This window comes from Tamandua tetradactyla, chromosome 23 (genome assembly GCF_023851605.1).
Source record: "Tamandua tetradactyla isolate mTamTet1 chromosome 23, mTamTet1.pri, whole genome shotgun sequence".
Classification (NCBI taxonomy): Eukaryota; Metazoa; Chordata; class Mammalia; order Pilosa; family Myrmecophagidae; genus Tamandua; species Tamandua tetradactyla.
Window position 1 is genome coordinate 54,398,553 of NC_135349.1, and position 21,211 is coordinate 54,419,763.

A 21,211-nucleotide genomic window follows, 5' to 3' on the forward strand; every position below is an offset into this window, starting at 1 on the left:
CTGGGGATGCCTGGCCGGAGCCCAATGCTGGCGCCTGGCACACCTGTCCCGGTCGGGGTGTCATTCCCACAGTGTGGCCACACCTGCCTGCCGGCTGGCCAGCCAAATTCCCTCCTGGGCCCCAGGTGGTCTGGATGTCCCGCAGGTCCCTGCATCCCATACAGACAAGGGATGGCAGCTGGTCCCCGGACCCGCCGAGACACAGCCGTCAATCTGTGAAGGTGACACGCTCACTTCTCAGCTCCCCAGGCCCCTCCCGCAGATGCCTGCAGCATCCCCAGCCCCAGATGCAGGTGAGCCCCCACAGTGTGCACCAGCATGCCTGGAGGGGGCTGGGTGAATCTGGGTCAGCTGGGACTCTATCCCCCCCGCCACCCGGCTCTGGGCGGTCGGCGCCTTCCTGGGACCCACAATTGCATCCCGGGCTCGGGGCTAGGGTGTCGGCCTGGTGGGGCAGGACCCAATGCCCCAGGGGGAAGGGGGCTGCGGCCGGCTCCGACACCTGTGCTGGGGTGGGTGCCACGCTAGGCGTCTCTCCTTCTGACCTGTACCGAGCCTCCGGGGTCCTGGGTCACAGGTGGCTGAGAGGAATTGGGGAAGGGGGGGAGACAGCTGCCCTGGTGATGGAGGTGGGGGGATGGCCCAGCCTAGCTGTCCCCGCCAACCCCGCACCCAGGCGCTTTCCAGGCACCTACCCGCAGGCCCTCAGCGCCCCAGGCTTTCCCTCCCCAGACACCCAGCCAAGCCCACGGGGCGGAAGGGACCCACGGATCCCCTGTGAACCACCCCTCCCTTCGCAGCCCCTGGTCAGTGCCACCTCCCGGCTGTGCAGGGACCCTGTCCACACAAATTATCAGCCTGTCATTAACACCCGTGCATTTGAAAGTGGGTGAATTCGGACATTTCAGGCTTATACATGTTACCAGAATGCAAATTTAAAAAGCAAAAAACTCATAGAACTTTATAGCGCAACACATAAACCGGGGGCTGTAATTATTAGTATATTATAATAATATTGATTCATCAATTACAACAAAGGTACCACATTAATGCAATATGTTACTAAAAGGGAATACTGCGGTGGGACATACAGGAGCTCTGTCCTTTTTGCATGATTTTTCTCTAAGCCTACAACTGCTCTACTAAAAAAAAAAAAAAAAAAAAAGGAAAATACACCAAGTTGCTTTCCTATGTGGAGATTTGTTCTTTAATCTCCTCAGTTGTATAAAACTTGTATTGCATCTTAGTTTACCGATCAACACAGTATTGAAGAAAGCTGACACCAAGCTATCCTATGCCACCAGATAGTATAGAAAATGGAAAATACACAGGCAAATTCTGGTGAACCACCAAAAAAGAAGGAAAATAAAAGCGAATGGGATATTTTAAAAAAATCAAACAAATAAAATGTTGAAGTGGGGAAGATGCTCACTTATTCCCAAATAAAAGCTAATGGGGGAGGGCGGGCCGCGGTGGCTCAGCGGGCAAAGTGCTTGCCTGCCATGCCGGAGGACCTCGGTTCAATTCCCGGCCCCAGCCCATGTAAAAAACAAACAAACAAAATACAAGAAAATGTTTAAAGATGTTTCCCTTTCTTCCATCCTTCCTTCCTTCCTTCTCTCTGTCTTTCCTTCCCTTCCTCCCTCTCTCAAAAAAAAAAAAAAAAAAAAGCTAATGGGGGGAAAACCTGGACCAGAACAAGCGGGCTCGCCACACCCGCGGTGGAGACACGCAGCTCCTGTCTCACGGGAAACACAGCCTGATAAAGTCCAATTAAAAACCTGCTGCCTTGTCCCGTCACACTCCCTGTCCCAGCCCCCCTGACCAAGCCCTAAGCCCCGCTCCGCGAGCACTGGAGGCGCATCCTCCCCGCGCGCGCCAGTACACCGGCCCCGGGGTCAGGCTGGACCCCCAGCCCGGGGCGCCTGCACGTCCCGCAGGGCCTTGCGGGGTGAGAGCGCCCCGCCCAGCGCTCAGGCGCAAACTCACCGCGGCGGGAGCGCGGGACGCCGAGTCGCGGGCGGGGTAGGTACGGCGTGCTCAGCCGGCTGGGGGGGGGCGGGGCGTCATGGAGGAAACCGGGTCCCGGGGCCCACCACCCCTGGCCAGTCTCGTCGGGCTCCCTCGAAGCCTTCAGCTCCCTTCCTGGGGTGATTCCCCCCCCCCGCAAGGGCTCCGGGCCGGGGGCGGCCTCCCCCCAGCCGGGGCTTCTGCCCCTGGAGCAGGCTGAGATTTCAGGGCAGAGGAGGGAGGGGCCGCCGCAGGGGGGCTGTGTTGAGCAGGGGTGGGGTGGGGGAAGGGGGTCCATGCACATGGGGGGAGTGGGGGGAAGACTGATGGACCGAGACAGAGTGATGGAGAGCTACAGAGAGGAAGAGGCCAAGAGACACAGCTCTAAGGGGCCTGGACCACCTTTGGGCTGGGAGGAGAGGCCGCCAACAGCTGCGTAGGAGTTTCTGCGTGGATGTGTTTGCATTTCTCTCCTAGCTCTGTGTGAGCGGACTTGCCGGTGGCCGAGGTTAACCTTGAACCCTTTACGGAGCTCTCAGGCTGCTCTCCAAAGCGGGGCATGGGTCTGTAATCCACCAGCGGTGTAGGGGACTTGCCCGCACACCCTCCGTCGCCGGCACCCGCAGTTCCCCGTCCTTTCTCCTTTGTTACCCCTGTCGTGTGGGCGAGGCGTGGGCGCCCATCGAGGCTTTGATTCATGGTTCCCTGGGGCCTGGCAGGGTGGGACGTCTCTTCGAGTGTTCACAGCCCATTTGTCTATCTTTTTGGAGAAATGTCTGTTCAGATCTTTTGCCTGTGTTTAAATTGAGCTCTGTCTCTTTATTATCAGGATGCAAAAGTTCTTTATGTAGTCCAATTACAAGTGTCTTAGATACGCTCTGCAAACATTTTCTCTTTCTTGATGGTGTCCTTTGAGGCATAAAAGTTTTCAGTTTTGATGATGAAACTGTACATGTTTAAAATAAAGTAACTGATTTGACATGGCCCTTTTTGTATGGTAGACTTGACTTGTTAAAGCTGGAGGAGATTCCACAGGTAGCAATAAAAGCAATCTCAAACGCACCTTGGAGACCTCTCTCCCACATCCATCTTTCAGCGCCCGCCCCCTGCACTGCCCTCCCGACCCCCCGGGGACCCTAGGCTCTAACCTCTTCCACAAAACAGGGGCTCCGCTCTGTCCCTGTCTCCTGATCTCACCCAGCCAACCTCACCAATGGTCAGAAGAAATCGGGCTTTTGTTCTCATCATTTTTACTGCCCCCCACAGTAGCTCTTAAATCCAAATTCTCCCTTCCTCGTACGGGGTTTGGAAAGGACGTTGACAGTGCCCAGATTGTTTTCGGGTGCCTTGGGGTTCCCCGGCCATGGCCTGGCCGGGCTGCCAGGCTCCAGTCCCGAGCTGGTCCTCGGGTCTCGGCTGGTGTGGGCACTGCCCGGCCAAGGGCCTGCTGCAGCGGCCTCAGCATGGGGCAGGGGCATGGGACCACTGAGACCAAAGAGCCCACCGGGTGGGGGGCAGCCACTAGCGACCGAGGCCCCGCTTGGCTCTGGAGATGGGGCGGACAGGGCCCCGCGGCTAGAGGATGGTGGAGAAACCAGTAGCGCCAAGACAGACACTGCGCCTGCCGCCTTGTCCATCAGGCCTGCCCGGACCCGCCTTGCTCCAATGCGGACGCCTGGCCCCATTCTCCGGGACGGGGCCCAGGGAGTCAGAGGGGAGGGTGGGGAATCAGCACTTTGAAGTTCCCCGAATGATTCTGATGTGGAATATTCCAAAAGCATAGTTCCACGGGCACTGACTTGGCTCCCCGATTCCTTTAGCAGAATGAGGGGTGGCCCCTGGTGGGTGATTGGCCCTCTCAGCCCAGGGATAAGGGCTGCCGTGGCCCGGGGAAGCTGAAGCTCAGGGGAGCAGGTTACACCCTCCCACCCACCCCCACCAGAGAATGCAGGTCGCCCCGAGTGCCGAGCAGGGCCCGTCCTGGGGGGGCAGCGGGGTGCCGTGCTCAGCTGCCCGCAGCCGTCCTCTCCTCTTGAAGGCGGGGCTTAGGGACCGTGCTGGGTCAGGGAACCATGGGAGTTCTTGGGGCAGGGTGGGGTGACCAGAAAGCTCCCTGCTTCAGGCAGCAGGCTGCAGAAGGTCGTGAAGAGATCGTGAATGGCCCCCATTTGCGGGCTGGGCCAGGGGTCCCCACCCTCGTGGCGGGACTGCACTGGGATGTCATGGGCGGTGGGGGGGGGGTTGCCAGGCGACAGACTTTTGGGGAGAGCAGAGGGAGGGGTGGGGAGGGGCTGGGCCTGAAGGTTCCCGAGCAGGCCATCAGGCTAGGCTCCCCCTAGCCCAGCCAGCCGCGGTGCCCAGGTCGGGGTGTTCCCTCCCAGCCCCCCATTAGGGGGTGGGGGTGGGAGTGGGGGCCGCGGCCCACGGGCAGAGGGCTCGGCCGGCAGAAGTGACCACTCCAGCAGGCCCAGCAGCGGGAGGCTCCGGGTGGGGGCTGCTCGGCTCAGGACCCCTCAGCAGGAGGCGATGCCCCCCGCGAGCAGGGCCAGGAGGGGCAGCAGGAGGGGCCGGCCCGGGGGCCCAGCGGCCCTGCTGATCTCACACTGACAGTCGCAGGCTTCTGGCTGGCGAGGGGTTTTGGGGTGCCTGGGGGGGGCTGGGCCCCCGCTGGGAGCGGGGCAGTCCAGCCACTTGGGCCCCACAGGGTGGGGCGAGTCCGGGTCCGCGGTGACCGTGTCCTTGGGGAACCGCCAGTAGTAGATGCCCTTGAAGAAGTAGATGTCTCCTGGGGGCGGGCCAGGGGTTTGCCTCAGGCTTTCCTCCCGGCACAGTCTCCCGACAGCACCCCCAAGTCCCCCAGGATTGACTCTGTCCCCCAGCACCCAGGAAGCCCCACCGCCCCCTGGGCCCTGCAGGTACCAGCCGCCCGCACCTGTGTTGCCGACAGTGGCGTCGTCGGGGGCGTCGGGCGCCCCTTCCCAGAGCCCCAGGTCGCGCGGGTAGCCGGGGTCGGGGCGCGCCGCCTCCTCGTCGTAGCGCCAGTAGCGCCGGCCCCGGACCAGGTAGGTCCTCCCGTTGAGCGGCCAGGAGAACACGGCGTCCACCTCCTCCCCGGGGGGCAGCCCCAGCGCCGTGAGCGGCCGCGGGGGGCCCTCCAGCTGCCGGTCCTTGAACACCCAGAACTGGGGGCCTGCGGGGCGCAGGCAGCGGGGCCGTCAGGGCAGGCTCCCCCCACCAGGCCCCCGGCCCAGCCGGGCCCCACTCACCGCTGAACAGGAGGATGCGGCCGTCGCGGGGCCGGGCGTAGGCGGCCTGCACGGTCCCCACGTGGGCGGGCAGCCCCTCCCAGAAGCGGTGCAGGCGGCCGGGCCGGGGGGACACCAGCTGTCCCGAGGGCTGGAGGCGCCAGAACCAGGGGCCTGCAGGGGACGACAGCAGCCCGGGCCCGGGGGGGACAGTGCTGGGGGCGCCTTCCTGGGCAGCCGCCCAGAAGGCAGGGGTGCCCCGGCTCCGTCCGGGGCGACCAGCTCATCCCGCCTTCCTGGGGACGTCACCCCTACTGGGGTGCCCGACAGTCCTGGTCGCCAGCTGGGGTCAGCACGCCCCGAAGGGACTCACCTTTGAAGAAAAAGATTTCTCCGCGGATGTTGGCGATGGCGTCAAAACTGCCCTCACACCGGTTGGGGACGGGAACAGAGCGGCTGGGGAGGCAGCGACAGATGAGCACGGAGGGGTGGGGGCTCCTCTCGGGGGTCCCAGGGGGTCGGGGACGCTTGCCACCCCTCCCCAGGGCCCCGGCCTGAGGCCAGGCGGCCAGCAGGAGGCTCACCTGTCCGGGGACAGAGTTGGGGGCAGCGGGGGCGGGGGCAGGGGCTTCCCGGTGGGCGCTTCATCGGGCGTCTGGGGCGCTTTCCCTGCAGGCAGAGAGTCAGCGAGGCCCGAGCTGTGCTCCAGGGCCCCCCCGCCCCCCTCCCCGCGCACCCCCGCGGCCCCCACCCCTACCGTAGAGCTGCTGCAGGCCGTCGCGGTCGTCCTGGGACAGGCGGAACTCCTGGGGGGCGCCCACGGGGCCCTGGTAGAAGGGCCTCATGATGGAGTCGGGGGCCGAGGAGTGGCCCAGGCCCAGGGCGTGGCCGAACTCGTGCACGGCCACAGCGAACAGGTCGGTCCCCTCACCGTCTGGAGAGCCGGGAGAGCAGGCTGCAGTGGTGGCCATCCCGCCACGATGGGGACAGCGCGGGAGGGTCTGGGAGCCGGGGTGCTGGCAGTGGGAGCAGCCAGGAGCCCCCCTCCAGGAGGGGCCAGCACCCAGACACTGCCAGAGACCGCGGAGAGGGCAGAGGAAGGGGTGCCCCGACCCAGTGGCAGCCGCGCCCGCCCCCCAGGAGGGGAGCACCCAGACACTGGGGGACCCAGAGACCGCGGAGAAGGCAGAGGAAGGGGTGCCCCGACCCAGTGGCAGCCGCGCCCGCCCCCCAGGAGGGGAGCACCCAGTGCACGTGGAAACGCCGGGGAGTGGGACGGGGAGAAGGGGCCATGCAGGCAGTTCTCTCCAGGAGGCCCCAGCCCTTGGGCAGCCCCTCCTTCCAGACGCCCCCATCCCCCAGTCTCCCCACCCCCATCTGCTGGGAAGGCTGCGGCGCCCAGACCTTCTCCCCATCCCCACCCTCGGTCCCGCATTCCTCCCCTCCCCTCACCTTGGCGCTCCCCTCCCTGGGGTCCTGCCTCCCCCTTCACCACTGCATTAACTGCTCTCCCACCCAGCCCCCCACCCCCGCCCCCGTTCCTGCCCCAGCTGGCGAGGAGCCAGAAGAGGAGGAGGCAGAAGAGACTGAGACAGCAACCGGGCCAGCCCCCCAGGGACACCCTGATTTCCGTTGTCTACTTAATGGGGCGTGAAACCAGGAAAGCCAGCACAAGGCAAACGAAAGCGTGTTCCCTCCAAGGCTGCGGACCTCAGAAGACAGGACACGGGTGAGCCCTGGAGCCTCTCCCCACACTGCCCCTCTGTCCCCGCTTTCCGGGTGGGGAACCGAGGCCCAGGGAGGTCAAGCCGAGAGACAGAGCTGGGCTCCAGGCCATGCTGTCCCGCCCTCCAGCGGGGGCATCTGATGGCCTCGCTCAGGCCAGGGGGGCTTTTCTGAGGGGCCTTTGGGTTCTCACTAGCTGAGGAATCAGCCTACATTCCGGTGGAAATCGGGTAGCTGCACTCACTCCATTCTCCCCTCCCCCTTCCTCCCCTCCCCCCTTCCTACTTCCCCACCCCACCCGGGAGGAAATGACAGCACAGCCCTAGAGATTCCTGGAAGTAATCGCCCTCCTTCCTTGCCTGACTCCTTCCCTGCACCTGCAGACAGCTCCTTTGTGGGTCTACCCCCCACCTTCAATTCCGGCCCCCCCAACCCGGCAAACCACCCCCCACCTCCACCCCCCGCTGTCAGCCTACAAACACAGACCGGTGTGGCTTTGGTTTCATCAGCCGAGGCCACCACATGTAACCTGCAACTTCCGTCTCCCACAGCACTTGGCCGACCCTGGGCCAGCCCCACCCGTGCACCCCCTGTCACCCACCGCCACCCCTTCCCCGCGTCCGGCCTGCCATGGGGTTGCATCCGCTCCCCTCCCCTTCGCCTCCTGCCTCCGAGTCCTCGGGTCACCCAGACTCAGCCTGCACTTCCTCAGCCCCCCTCACGCCTGGCCCCACTGGGGGCAGCTGTCCCCTTGTCCCGCGCCTGTAGGCGCTGGGGTCCCCCCACCCCACAATGCCCAAGTCCAGCCCCGAGGAGCTGGGGGCACTTCTCGCTGCTCTGGCCGCCGCTGACCACTTCCTCCTTCACTCTTGTTTTCCATCATCTTTCGGCCAGGTCTTTCGCCATCTCGGTGACTCCTCCTCACCGCCACTCACCCCTGGCGGTGGAACCCTCTCCCGCTCTGAACTTGGCCTTTTGCTTGTCACGCTCCAGGCTGGCCTCTCAGGAGACGGCTGACCTGGGGTCCCGCTTCAAAGTCCAGGCTCTCAACGAGCCCCTGGGCACTTGGTCTCACCATGCGGGGTGCTGTCGGAACCGCCCCCAAATCCCTCCACAGGGGGCCTGGCGCCCCTCCCCCAGCAGCTCCCCAGCCAATGGCAGACGGGCACAGGGCTTGGGTGGGACCGGCCCTGCGTGGTCCCCTTACCCCGGCACCCCGAGGGGAACAGGCTGCTCCCAGCTGAGGCCACGTCTGGGCTGAGTCCCCCCGGAGAACTGTGTTCTCACCCTTCTCCTCGCCCCAGACAGCCCTCGAGAAATCACACGCTCGAGGAGATTCACCTTTCGTTCTGTGTTTGGGGAGCCTGGCCTAAGACAGGGGAGCCCAAGTTCTAGGGCAAGACACTCCACTGCCTCTGCACACCCAAGTCGAGCACCCCCTGAGCTCTGCAGGCCCCTGAGTGTCCTGCTACACACCTGCTCCTCTCCTACCTGTACCCCCGCATTTCCACCGGACCCCAGGGGCGCACGCCAGGACCACAGGCGGGTCTCAGCTCTTCAAGCCCCTCGCCCCCAGCATCCGATCAGACCCCCATTTGCCCACCCTCACATTTCCCTCTCCTCCCCCAGGGTCACCCACCATCATCTCAGACCTGGGCCTTGCGGTGACCCTGCCCCCCTCCCTGCCTCCCTGTCCCCCCCACCCTGCGCCTTTCAAGTATGCAGAAGCCACGGCCCCCACATCACATTCCCCCAAGGCCCCCTGTGGTAGGGGACAAAACGGATAAATAAGTGATTGAATGACTGACCCACTCGCCCCTTCCAGGAAGCCTCCCTGTGTTCAAGCCACCTCCGAGCACCCCCAAATCCCCAGGACTTCCCCTGCAGGGCTCCCTCACCGTGTGTGGGACCTGCCGGTACCCTCTGACTCAGGAGACGCGCGTGGGTTCTGTGTCTCAAAGCCCAGCACCAACTGGGAACTGGGGGCACAAAAGGCCTCTGGACGACAGGCAGACAGACAGACGCACCCGGGGAGAGGGCCTCTCGGCCAGGGGGAGGTGGGGATTGTACCTTTTGACCCAAATGTCCAGAACTCCTCGTCATCGAAATGAGTGTCCCCGGAGATGGGGTGCTCCCCGGGGAAGAAGGCGTGGGCCAGGGTGCCCCCCAGGCCGTCGAAGGGGTAGCTGTCCTCGTGGTAGGCCCGGGAGAAGTCGATGAGAATGTCGGGCTCGGCGGGGCCGGGTGCGCCCATCTCCTGGAACTCCAGGTTTGTCTCCATGCCCCAGGCGGCCAGCGCCAGGCGCATGAGGGCCCGCACGGTCTCCGGGCTCAGCCTGGAGCTCTGCGGGAAGGACCGGACCCTGGGGAGAGGCGGGGGGCGCTGCTGCAGGACAGGCTCCCCCACCCCTCCCCTCCCCACCCCCGCAGGCAGGCAGGGTCAGGGAGCGCAGCGGGGCCCCCGGGACCCACCTCCAGGTCAGGACGCGCTTCTTCCAGGTGCTGCCGCCGAGCGCGTACCTGCGGCGCCGGACCAGCCCCGCCACGCCCCTCACGTCGGGCAGGGAGCAGCGCCGTTTCTGCATGGTTGCTAGGGTGGTCGCGTCTGCGGGGCGCGCGGGTGGGGGGGTGTCAGCGGCCCCTGTTAGCACCTGTTCCCCTGGTGACGGTACAACCCACGCCCTCCACGGGGTGGGGGCTCCGAGAGGTAACCTTGCCCAAGAAGTTTCCAGAAGCAGGACTTGAAGTCCGCGGTGGGGTCGGGGGGTGGGTCTGACTCAGGTCAGCATCTGGGCACCCCAATTCCATGAGCCCTGGAGGGTCAGCATTGGAGCAACGAGCCCTGGGCCACAGTGACTAACCCAGGAGCTCCCCCCACCCCCATTTGAGGCTGCAAGCCCCCAGGAGGCTGCACCCCCCCCACACCCCCTAGCTTCCCACTTCCCATGGCAGCCAGATAAAGTCCCAAGGTCTAAGCCTCTGAACACCTGGGGCAAGCCATTCCTTCCACCCCCAGGCCGGCTCTATTCTTGTCTACAGATTAAGCTGAAACCTCCTCATCTCATTTGGCTGATGTGAGAAACATTAATTGGGAACCTCTTACATGCTGGAGACTGTTCTAGGCTGCTCACAAAAGGGGACTGCACAGAAAAAGGCCTTTCCTTCGCCGGCAGCTAGCCAAGACCCTCACCTGCTCTCTCCTTCCCCATTGAACCCAAGGGCCCCGCCTCTCAGTTCTACCTCCAAAATCCTACCACCCTGAGTTCAACTGCTTCTCATTCTCACCCCCACCGCTACCCCCACCCCCACCCCAGTGGCGGCCAAGGCCATCCCTTTCCGGACATGGCAACCATCTGTGGCCTAGGCTGCCGGGCCCCCAGCCGCCATGTCCACCAGCAACAGGGGACGCTTAAAACTGCAGATCAGATCAAGGGATTCCCTGCCTCAAAACCCTCCCATGGCTTCAGTCACATGGGGAATCGAACCCAAGCACTTTCCAAGTCCCCAGACAGGCCCAGCCTGACTTCTTTCTCCCTCTCACTCCAGGCACACCAGCTCCCACCTGCCCAGGGCCTTTGCACACACTTCCTGGATCACTGCTCCCGCGACTGGCTCCGCCCACTTCGTGGTCTCTGATCACCTGACACCTCTGAGAGGCTCTTCCCTGACCAGCCTCACCCCGACAAGACTGTTATTTTCTGGCACATGTGTTTGTTTTGGCTCTTATCCACTTAGGTCACCAGGTACCGCAGAGCCTGAAACAGCCCCCCGCTACCCCCGCCCCAGGTAAGGGGATTCCAGTCGTTGTTTATTGCAAAGGGAATGTCTGGGGATCCCCGGTGTTCTAGTTTGCTAGCTGCCGGAATGCAACACACCAGAGATGGATTGGCTTTTAATAAAAGGGGATTTATTTTGTAAGTTCTTCAGAGGAAAGGCAGCTAACTTTCCACTGAGGTTCTTTCTTATGTGGAAGGCACAGGATGGTCTCTGCTAGTCTTCTCTCCAGGCCCCTGGGTTCCAACAACTTTCCCCAGGGTGACTTCTTTCTGCATCTCCAAAGGCCTGGGCTGAGCTGCAAGTGCTGAGATGAGGAATGCCGAGCTGTTAGGCTGTGCTACCTTGCGATCTCTCATTTAAGCACCAGCCAATTAAGTCAAACGTCACTCATTGCAGCAGACACACCTCCTAGCTGACTGCAGATGTAATTAGCAATAGATGAGGTTCACGTACCATTGGCTTATGTCCGCAGCAACAAGACTAGGTATGCTCACCTGGCCAAGTTGACAACTGAATCTAACTAACACACCCAGGGTTGGGGCCTGTCGTAGTCAGCTTCATGTGCCAACTTGGCCAAGTTGTGGTACCTGTTTGTCTGGTTGGGCAAGTGCTGGCCTGTCTGTTGCAATGAGGACATTTCATAGAATTAAATCATGATCCTGTCAGCTGCATCCACAGCTGATTCCATTTGTAATCAGCAAGGGGTGTGTCTTCTGCAATGAGTGATGCTCAGTCTAGTCACTGGAAGCCTTTTAAGGCTTCCAGCAAATGAAGTGCGGGAATGGGCACATGCTCATGGAATTCTTTGCTCTTACCATGTTCCCCATCATCCAGAAGCTGCTTGATTGATAGAATGATGGAATGGCCTTTGGAAAACTCAATTACAGTGCCAACTAGGTGGCAATACCTTGAAGGGCTGGGGTAATGTTCTCCAGGAAGCTGTGTATGCTCTGAATCAGCGTCCACTGTATGGTGCTGTTTCTCCCATAGCCAGGATCCATGGGTCCAGGAACCAAGGGGTGGAAATGGGAGTGGTACCACTCACTATTACCCTTAGTGATCCACTAGGAACATTTTTGCTTCCTGTCCCTGTGACCCTGAGCTCTGCTGGTCTACAGGTTTTAGTTCCAAAAGGGGGAGTGCTTCCACCAGGAGAAACTACAATGATTCCATTGAACTGGAATCTAAGACTGCCACCTCGTCACTTTGGGCTACTCATGCCCCTGGATCAACAAGCCAAGAAGGAGGTTGCATTATTTTCTGGGGGTCAGAGGGTGATTCACTGGAAGCCTTTTAAGGAGGATTCAGAAGAGACAGGCTCTCTTCCTGCTTCGGCTGGCGAGCCTCTCCTGTGGAGTTCATCCAGACCCTCCATCAGAACCCTTGGCTTCACAGCCTGCCCTGTGTTTTTGGACTCTGTGTTCCCACGGTCACGTGAGACACTTTTATAAATTTTATATTTGCGAGTGTTCCCTGTTGATTCTGCTTCTCTAGAGAACCCTACCTAAGGAGTGCTTCTTAAGAAACAGAATCTTAAAAATGGGTTTTTATGAATGGTTTTCTGCTCTGACTGGCCTCAAAGGCACTAATGACTCTGATTCCCATAATCTGAATGACACTCCCAATCCATGGAGTGAGTTGGCAAAAGAGATAGTCAAAATATCACCATCGATTCTCCCAATGTTTGCTTGTATGAAGCCAGGCTCTGGGGGATGTTTTTGACACCTTTATGGAGTTTTGTGGAAATGAGAGGTATAGAGATGTTGGCTGGCTGTTCTTAGATACACTGGCTACAATAAGGAGTGAAAGGAATGGGCTTAAGGCTTCAAACGAGAAGCTTAAGCGCCGTCTGACAGGTGTAGACGTTTCTATAAGTATCCTGAAGGAAACGCTTACTTCCTGTAGCTGTAGACTCCAGATCTCTTGAATCAGACTCAGAATCTTATTGTCAGAGTAGCAACTTTACAACGTAAACTGAAATCTCAATGTTGCATGGTGTCTGCCATTAAAGTGAGGGCATTGATTGGAAAGGAGTGGGACCCTGAAAAATGGGATGGTGACATATGGATTGATAATGATGTCAGGGGTGAGGTTGAAACCCTAGGTCATGCTGAGTCTTCTCTAGATAACCCTGTTATAGTCTGCCCTGAGGGCACAGCCACCCCACCTCCAGCCTGCCTTGAGGAGTTGGCCACCCAACCTCCACCTGAAGGGATTAGCCCTAGAGTGATTAATCCTGTTTCACCAGATGAAACTGCAAATGAAGGCCCTGAAGCAAATGGCTTGGAAGATATTTCTAATTCTTTTCATGACCCACCCCTACCACCCCTCATTTCTTCTAGACCTATAACTAGACTAAAGTCCCAACAGGCCCCTAAAGGTGAGGTACAAAGTATCACACATGAGGAGGTACGTTATACTCCAAAATAACTGTGTGAGTTTTCCAATTTGTATAGACAGAAATCAGGGGAATATGTGTGGCAACGGATTTTAAGGATGGGGGATAACGGTGGGAGGAATATAAGGCTGGATCAGGCTGAATTTATTGATATGGGCCCACTAAGCAGAGATTCTGCATTCAGTGTTATACTCTGAGGAGTTAGAAAAGGTATTAACAGTTTGTTTGGATGGTTGGCTGAAACATAGATCAAAAGGTGGCCAACATTACCTGAGGTTGAAATGCCAGAACTGCCCTGGTAAAATGTAGATGAGGAGATCCAGAGGCTTAGAGAGATTGGAATGTTAGAGTGGATTTATCATGCGAAGCCTGCTCTTACATCCTAGGAATGTCCGGAGGATGCACCTTTTACCAGAACAGTGAGAAATAAATTTGTGAGACTAGCACCATCATCCCTGAAGAGCTCTGTAGTTGCACTTCTCTGTAGGTCAGATATTACTGTAGGAGCTGCTGTCACTGAGCTGGAATCCTTAAACACAGTGGGGATGACAGGATTCCGAGTTGGCAGAAGCCAGGTGGCAGCACTTATTCACCAAAGACAGGGTAGACATGGCTATTATAATAGACAGCAAACTCAAAGCAGGAGTCAACATTATATGACTCACAGAAATTTGTGGCATTGGCTAGTAAATCATGGGGTACCTAGAAATACAATAGAAGAGCAGTCTACTAAATTCTTATTCGAGCTGTATAAACAAAAGAGTTCTAGGTCAAGTGAACAGAAGTCTAATCTGAATTACAAAAGCACAGAATCAGGGCCCCTTAATCAATTTCCAGACTTGAGACACTTTACAGACCCTGAGCCCCTTGAATGAGGGTAGGCCAGGTCCCTTTGGGGGAGATCCCTGTTACACTGCCACAGATTTATACTGTTAATCTTCCTTCAAGTCTTCCCCAAGGAGACCGACGGCCTTCTACCAGGGTAACTGTGCATTGGGGAAAAGGAAATGATCACATATTTCGGAGATTATTAGACACTAGTTCAGAAGTGACATTAATTCCAGGGGACCCAAAATGTCACTCTGGTCCATCAGTCAGAGTGGCAGCTTATGGAGGCCAGGTGATCAATGGAGTTTTAGCTCAGGTCCGTCTCACAGTGGGTCCAGTGGGCCCCCAGACCCATTCCATAGTTATTTCCCCAGTTCCAGAATGTATAATTGGCATAGACATACTGAGCAACTGGCAGAATTCCCACATTGGCTCTCTAACTCGTGCAATGAGGGCTATTTTGGTGGGAAAGGCCAAGTGGAAGCCACTAGAACTGCCCCTACCAAGCAAAATAGTAAATCAGAAGCAATAGCGGATTCTTGGAGGGATTGCAGAGATTACTGCCACTCTTAAGGACTTGAAGGATGCAGGGGTGGTGATTCCCACCACATCCCCATTCAACTCTCCTATTTGGCCTGTGCAGAAAACAGATGGGTCTTGGAGAATGACAGTGGATTATCATAAGCTCAACCAAGTGGTAACTCCAATTGCAGCTGCTGTTCCAGATGTGGTATCATTGCTTGAGCAAATCAATACATCCCCTGGTACCTGGTATGCAGCTATGGATCTGGCAAATGCTTTTTTCTCAATAGCTGTTAGTAAGGACCACCAGAAACAGTTTGCTTTCAGCTGGCAAGGTCAGCAATATTCTTTCACTGTCCTACCTCAGGGGTATATTAACTCTCTAGCCCTATGTCATTATCTTGTCCACAGGGACCCTGATCATTTCTCCTTCCCACAAGACATCACACTGGTCCATTATATCGATGACATCATGTTGATTGGACCTAGTGAGCAAGAAGTAGCAACTACTCTAGACTTACTGGTAAGGCATTTGCATGTCAGAGGATGGGAGATAAATCCACCAAAATCAGGGGCCTTCCACCTCAGTGAAATTTCTAAGTTTCTAGTGGTGTGGGGCATGTTGAGATATCCCTTCTCAGGTGAAGGATAAGTTGCTGCATCTGGCCACTCCTGTGATGAAAAAAGAGGCACAATGCCTAGTTGGTCTCTTTGGATTTTGGTGACAATGTATTCTGCATTTGGGTGTGCTACTCTGGCCCATTTATCAAGTGACTAGAAAAGCTGCTAATTTTGAGTGGGGACCTGAACAAGAGGAGGCTCTGCGACAGGTCCAAGCTGCTGTACAAGCTGTTCTGCCACTTGGGCCGTATGATCCAGCAGATCCAATGGTGCTGGAAGTGTCCGTGGCAAATAGAGATGCTGTCTGGAGCCTTTGGCAGGCCCCTATAGGATAATCACAATGCAGACCCTTAGGATTTTGGAGCAAAGCCTTACCATCTGCTGCAGATAACCACTCTCCTTTTGAGAAACAGCTTTTGGCCTGCTACTGGGCCTTAGTAGAGACTGAACGCTTAACCATGGGCCACCAAGTTACCATGAGACCTGAGTTGCCTATCATGAGCTGGGTGTTGTCTGACCCACCGAGCTATAAAGTTGGGCGTGCGCAGCAGCACTCTATTGTAAAATGGAAATGGTATATGCAAGATAGGGTCAGAGCAGGTCCTGAAGGCACAAGTAAGTTACATGAAGAAGTGGCCCAAAAGCCCATGGTCTCTGCTGTGCTGGTTTGAAAGGAAGTATGCCCCCAGAAAAGCCGTTTTAATAAAAATCCCATTTCATAAAGGTAGAATAATCCCTATTCAATACTGTATGTTTGAAACAGTGATCAGATCATCTCCCTGGATGATGTGATTTAGTCAAGAGTGGTTGTTAAGCTGGATTAGGTGATGACATGTCTCCACCCATTTTGGTGGGTCTTGATTGGTTTATTGGAGTCCTATAAAAGAAGAAATGTTTTGGAGAGTGGGAGAGTCAGAGAGAGCTGAGAATGCTGCAGCACCACGAAGCAGAGAGTCCACCAGCCAGAGACCTTTGCATGAAACCACAAGCCAGGAGAGAAAGCTAGCAGATGACGCCGTGTTTGCCATGTGCCCTTCCAGCTGACTGAGAAGCCCTGTGTGTGTTCACCATGTGCCTTCTCACTTGAGAGAGAAACCCTGAATTTCATCGGCCTTCTTAAACCAAGGTGTCTTTCACTGGATGGATGCCTTAGATTGGACATTTCTATAGACTTGTGTTAACTGAGACATTTTCATTCCGGCAGCTAGCAAACTAGAACATCCGTTCCTGTCACATTACCTTCTCTTTCCCAGTACAGAGCCATGGCCTCTTGGGGAGTTCCTTACAGTGAATTGACTGAGGAAGAGAAAACTTGGGCCTGGTTTACAAATGGTTCAGCACGATATGCAGGTTCCACCTTAAAGTGGACAGCTGCAGCACTGCAACACCTTCCTGGGGTGTCCTTGAAGGACAGTGGTGAGGGGAAATCCTCCCAGTGGGCAGAACTTCGAGCAGCACACCTGGTTGTTCATTTTCTTTGGAAGAACTGGCCAGAGGTGCATTTGTACACTGATTCATGGACTGTTGCTGATGGCTTGGCTGGATGGTCCGGGACTTGGAAAGACCATAATTGGAAAATTGGTGACAAAGAGGTCTGGGGAAGAAGTATGTGGATAGACCTTTCTGAATGGGCTAAAAACATGAACATATTTGTGTCCCACATGAATGCACACCAGAGGGTGACTTCAGCAGAGGAAGGTTTTAATAATCAAGTGGATAAGGTGACACGTTCTGTGGATACCAGTCAGCCTCTTTCCCTAGCAACTCCTGTCACTGCCCAATGGGCTCATGAACAAAGTGGTCATGGTGGTAGGGATGGAGGTTATGCATGGGCTCAGCAACATGGACTTCCACTCACCAAGACTGACCTGGCTACAGCCACTGCTGAGTGCCCAAATGCCAGCAGCAGAGACCCACACTCAGCCCCCAATATGGCGCCATTCCCTGAGGTGACCAGCTGGCTACATGGTGGCAGGTTGATTACATTGGACCACTCCCTTCATGGAAGTGGCAGCGATTTGTTCTAACTGGAATAGACACATACTCTGGATATGGGTTTGCTTTCCCTGCATGCAATGCTTCTGCCAAAACTACCATCCGTGGGCTTACAAAATGCCTTATCCATCGTCATGGTATTCCATACCGCATTGCTTCTGATCAAGGAACACACTTCGCAGCAAATGACGTGTGTGAATGGGCGCATGCTCATGGAATTCTCTGGTCTTGCCATGTTCCATCATCCAGAACCAGCTGGATTGATAGAACGGTAGAATAGCCTTTTGGAAACAATTACAGCGCCAACTAGGTGGCAATACCTTGAAGGGCTGGGGTGATGTTCTCCAGGAAGCTGTATATGCTCTGAATCAGCATCCACTGTATGGTGCTGTTTCTCCCATAGCCAGGATCCATGGGTCCAGAACCAAGGAGTGGAAATGGGAGTGGTACCACTCACTATTACCCCTAATGATCCACTAGGAAAAGTTTTGCTTCCTGTCCCTACAACCCTGAGCTCTGCTGGTCTATAGGTTTTAGTTCCAAAAGGGGGAGTGCTTCCATCAGGAGAAACAACAATGATTCCATTGAACTGGAATCTAAGACTGCCACCTGGTCACTTTGGGCTACTCATGCCCCTGGATCAACAAGCGAAGAAGGGGGTTGCATTATTGTCTGGGATGATTGACCCTGACTATCAGGGGGAAATTGGACTGCAGCTATGCAATGGAGGTAAAGAAGAGTTTTCTTGGAATAAAGGTGATCTCCTAGGGTGTCTTTGCCCTGTGATTAAAATCAATAGAAAACTGCAACAGCCCAATCCAGGCAGAGCTACCAATGGCTCTGAAACTTCAGGAGTGAAGATTTGGGTCACCCCACCAGGCAAAGAACCACAGCTAGCTGAAGTGCTTGCTGAGGGTAAAGGGAACATGGAATGGGGAGTGGAAGAGGTAGTGATAAATACAAACTACAACGACGTGATCAGTTACAGCAACGAGGACTGTGATGCTGTTTTGTTCCTGTTATACTATTTAAGTTGTGAGATATCAAGTTTAAGAATGAATATTACCCAAGGACTTGCACCCTATTCTGGAGAGAGTTACTGTGTTTAGTTATATGCAGGACAGTTGAGTATTGTTAGGTGAAAGAAAAAAATGTGTGTTTTATTGTTTCTTCTTTAGAAATCAGGTATGGTTTAAGGTGATATGTATAACTGCCAAGTTGACAAGGGGTGGACTGTCATGGTCAGGTTCATGTGTCAACTTGGCCAAGTGGTGGAACCTGTTTGTCTGGTTGGGCAAGTGCTGGCCTGTCTGTTGCAATGAGGACATTTCATAGAATTACATCATGATCACGTCCACAGCATCCACAGCTGATTCTATTTGTAACCAGCCAAAGGGGAGTGTGTTCTGCAATGAGTGATGCTCAATCTAATCACTGGGAGCCTTTTAAGGAGGATTCAGAAGAGACAGGCTCTCTTCCTGCTTCCACCTGCGAGCCTCACCTGTGGAGTCCATCCAGACCCTCCATCAGAATCCTTGGCTTCACAGCCTGCCCTGTGGATTTTGGACTCTGTGTTCCCACCATCACGTGAGACACTTTTATAAATTTTATATTTGGAGTTTTCCCTGTTGATTGTGTTTCTCTAGAGAACCCTAACTAATACAGGGCCTTAAACCAGCATTTTCACAGCTCCCGCGATTAGGCCGCAGGCTGGGGAGGGGGCGAGGGCAACCTACCCAGGAGGCCCGTCTCCGGCAGCCCAGCAAACCGCTGCATGACCTTGAGTGCGTCCCTCAGCTGCGTGGGACTCTGCAGCTGGGCCTGGGCGGGGTCCGGCGGCGGCAGGTAGCCGTAGCGGGTCAGCCAGTCCTAGGCGGCCAAGCGCAGTGGTCAGAGGCTGGGACGCACGCCTGCCCCCAGCCCCCGGGACCTGCCACACTCCCCACCCAACGCCGCCGCCTCCAGCCTTGGGGTCGCCAGCCTGTCTGGACCCAGGAGCCCCGGCCCCCGCACCTCTCCGATTTCCAAATCCGCGCCCCAAGCTTCCTCCCGGACCCAAGAATCCGGGTCCTCTGCCCCCCATTCCCGTCGCTCTTTGGCCGGGGGCCCCCTTCCCCATCCCGCAACCCCGGGGGGCGAGCGGGACCCCGCACTCACCACGCCCAGACTGACGTCCTGCGCGGCGGGCTCCGGGGCGCGCGCGGGAAGCGGCGGCAGCAGGAGCAGCCCCGCCAGGAGCCGGAGCCGGAGCGGAAACCCAAGCACCGGCATAGCCGGTTCCATCCTGGGCAGCTCGTGGGGCTCGAAGGGCGCCTGCGAGGTCCGCTGGGGCCCCGGGGAGGAGGACACGGCCCGGGTGGAGGGCGCGGGGCCGGAAGGGGCGAGGCCGGGGGGCTGGGCAGAGGGTGCAATCAGCACCCGCGCCGCCCCGCGACACTTCTTCCCCGGGCGGGGCGGGGCGGTCGCACGCGAAAAAGCGGCAGTCTCACGGCTGGGAAATGGCCCAATCTTCCTCTCCACCCGGCAGGGGCGGGCCCGATGGCGGCCTCCGGACCCCGGGAGCCTGACCCTCCCCGAGCGCTTCGAGGGGCCGCGCGGGGGAGGCGCCGGCGGCCGCAGGGATCCCGAGGTCCGGGTGGGGGGCGGCCCGCTGGCAGCCCCGGCCCCCGGCTTCTCCCCCGTCTGCAAGTTTCTCTTCCCAGATCCCGACTCGCGTGGGACTCTCCGGGCCAGGGCTCGCTTCTGCTTTCCCAGGACCGCGCCTCCGGGGCTCTCCGGCCCACACCTCCTCTCGCCCGCCGCGCGCGCCGCGCCTGGTGGCCGCCAGGGCGCTCCCGGGTTTTTCCCGGCGGGCAGACCGGGAAGGAGGCGCCGGAGGGCGGGGGCAAGGAAGCAGGAGCCCCGGCCCAACTTCCCTTCTCCGCGGGGGGTCCGGGGCCGCCCCCCGCCCGCCTCCGCGCGCGCCGCCGGCAGCCCCACAGTCCACCCCCCAGGCCGTGCCGCCTGCGCGGGGCTCAGCCCGTGGTCTCGGCATCCCCGGGACCCAGACGCAGGCGCCGCCCCGAGAGTGCACGGCCCCTCTCCCGGGGTCCTAGATATTTAGAACCCTGTAATATCCACCCAGAAGCTCCCGAGCCTGCCCAGCGCCCGACGCGCCGGAGGAGAAGGGAGGAATGCAGCGGAGTCAGAGCGGGTGGGTTGCCTGGGCAGGAGATCCACGAGGCGGAGGCCCGGGGGACCCCGCAGGGCTGCCCCGGCCCCGAGGCGCGGGAGGCTGCGGAGGAGGGCGGGAGGGAGGGGTCTCGGCGGCGGGGGGCGGCCCCAGGGGGGCGTGCGCAAACAGCCTGGGCTCCGGAGCCGCCGGGGGTGGGAGCAGGGCAGGGACTCGACCCCAGCTGTTTTAGGCAAAATAACTAGCAGGTGAGGTTAGTAAACCGGAGGTGGCAAATGCAGACATAGAGGGCCCATGCTTGCCGTCCGATTAGCAAAAACTTCAAAACCTGACGGCTCCAGGTATTGACCAGGTGTGTCAGAGGAAATACACCCTTCTCTGGTAGGTGTGGGTTTGGTGGATCACACCTCCACCCCAAGTGTGGTTCGGATGTGGAGGCTGGGGAAGCCACAGAGCCTATGAAGAAATTGATTTTTCACAAAATGAGACTCGTTGGGGGGGGGGGTTGCGGAGCACGGGTCAAAAAATGGCTTGACTCTCTCTCCAGCCAACAGAACAAACAGACTCACTGCCCTCTCCCTGTCTATGTGGGACATGACTCCCAGGGGTGCAGACCTTCCTGGCAACGTGGGACAGAAATCCTGGAATGAGCTGAGACTCAGCATCAAGGGATTGAGAAAACCTTCTCAACCAAAAGGTGGAAGAGTGAAATGAGACAAAATAAAGTGTCAATGGCTGAGAGATTCCAAACAGAGTCCAGAGGTTATCCTGGAGGTTATTCTCACGCATTAAATAGATATCACCTTGTTAGTCAAGATGTAATGGAATTGACACCTTAAGCATATTTAAGTCTTCCAATCCATGAACATCGTATGCCCTTCCATCTATTTAGGTCGTCTGTGATTTCTTTTAACAATT

At 57.6% G+C, this 21,211-nt stretch overlaps 1 protein-coding gene across 1 annotated transcript; it reads right to left on the reverse strand.

Moving 5' to 3' along the window:
- Nucleotides 1-3,952: 3,952 nt before the first annotated feature.
- MMP25 (matrix metallopeptidase 25) lies at nt 3,953-19,476 on the reverse strand. The gene is made up of 10 exons (XM_077140339.1): nt 19,279-19,476; nt 18,858-18,990; nt 9,453-9,585; nt 9,051-9,343; nt 6,013-6,189; nt 5,840-5,924; nt 5,629-5,711; nt 5,277-5,429; nt 4,943-5,200; nt 3,953-4,795 (listed from the first exon to the last, which is right to left on the reverse strand). The coding sequence occupies exons 1-10, from the start codon at nt 19,402-19,404 to the stop codon at nt 4,524-4,526; spliced, it is 1,713 nt and encodes a 570-aa protein (XP_076996454.1). The 5' UTR covers nt 19,405-19,476; the 3' UTR covers nt 3,953-4,523.
- Nucleotides 19,477-21,211: the final 1,735 nt, after the last annotated feature.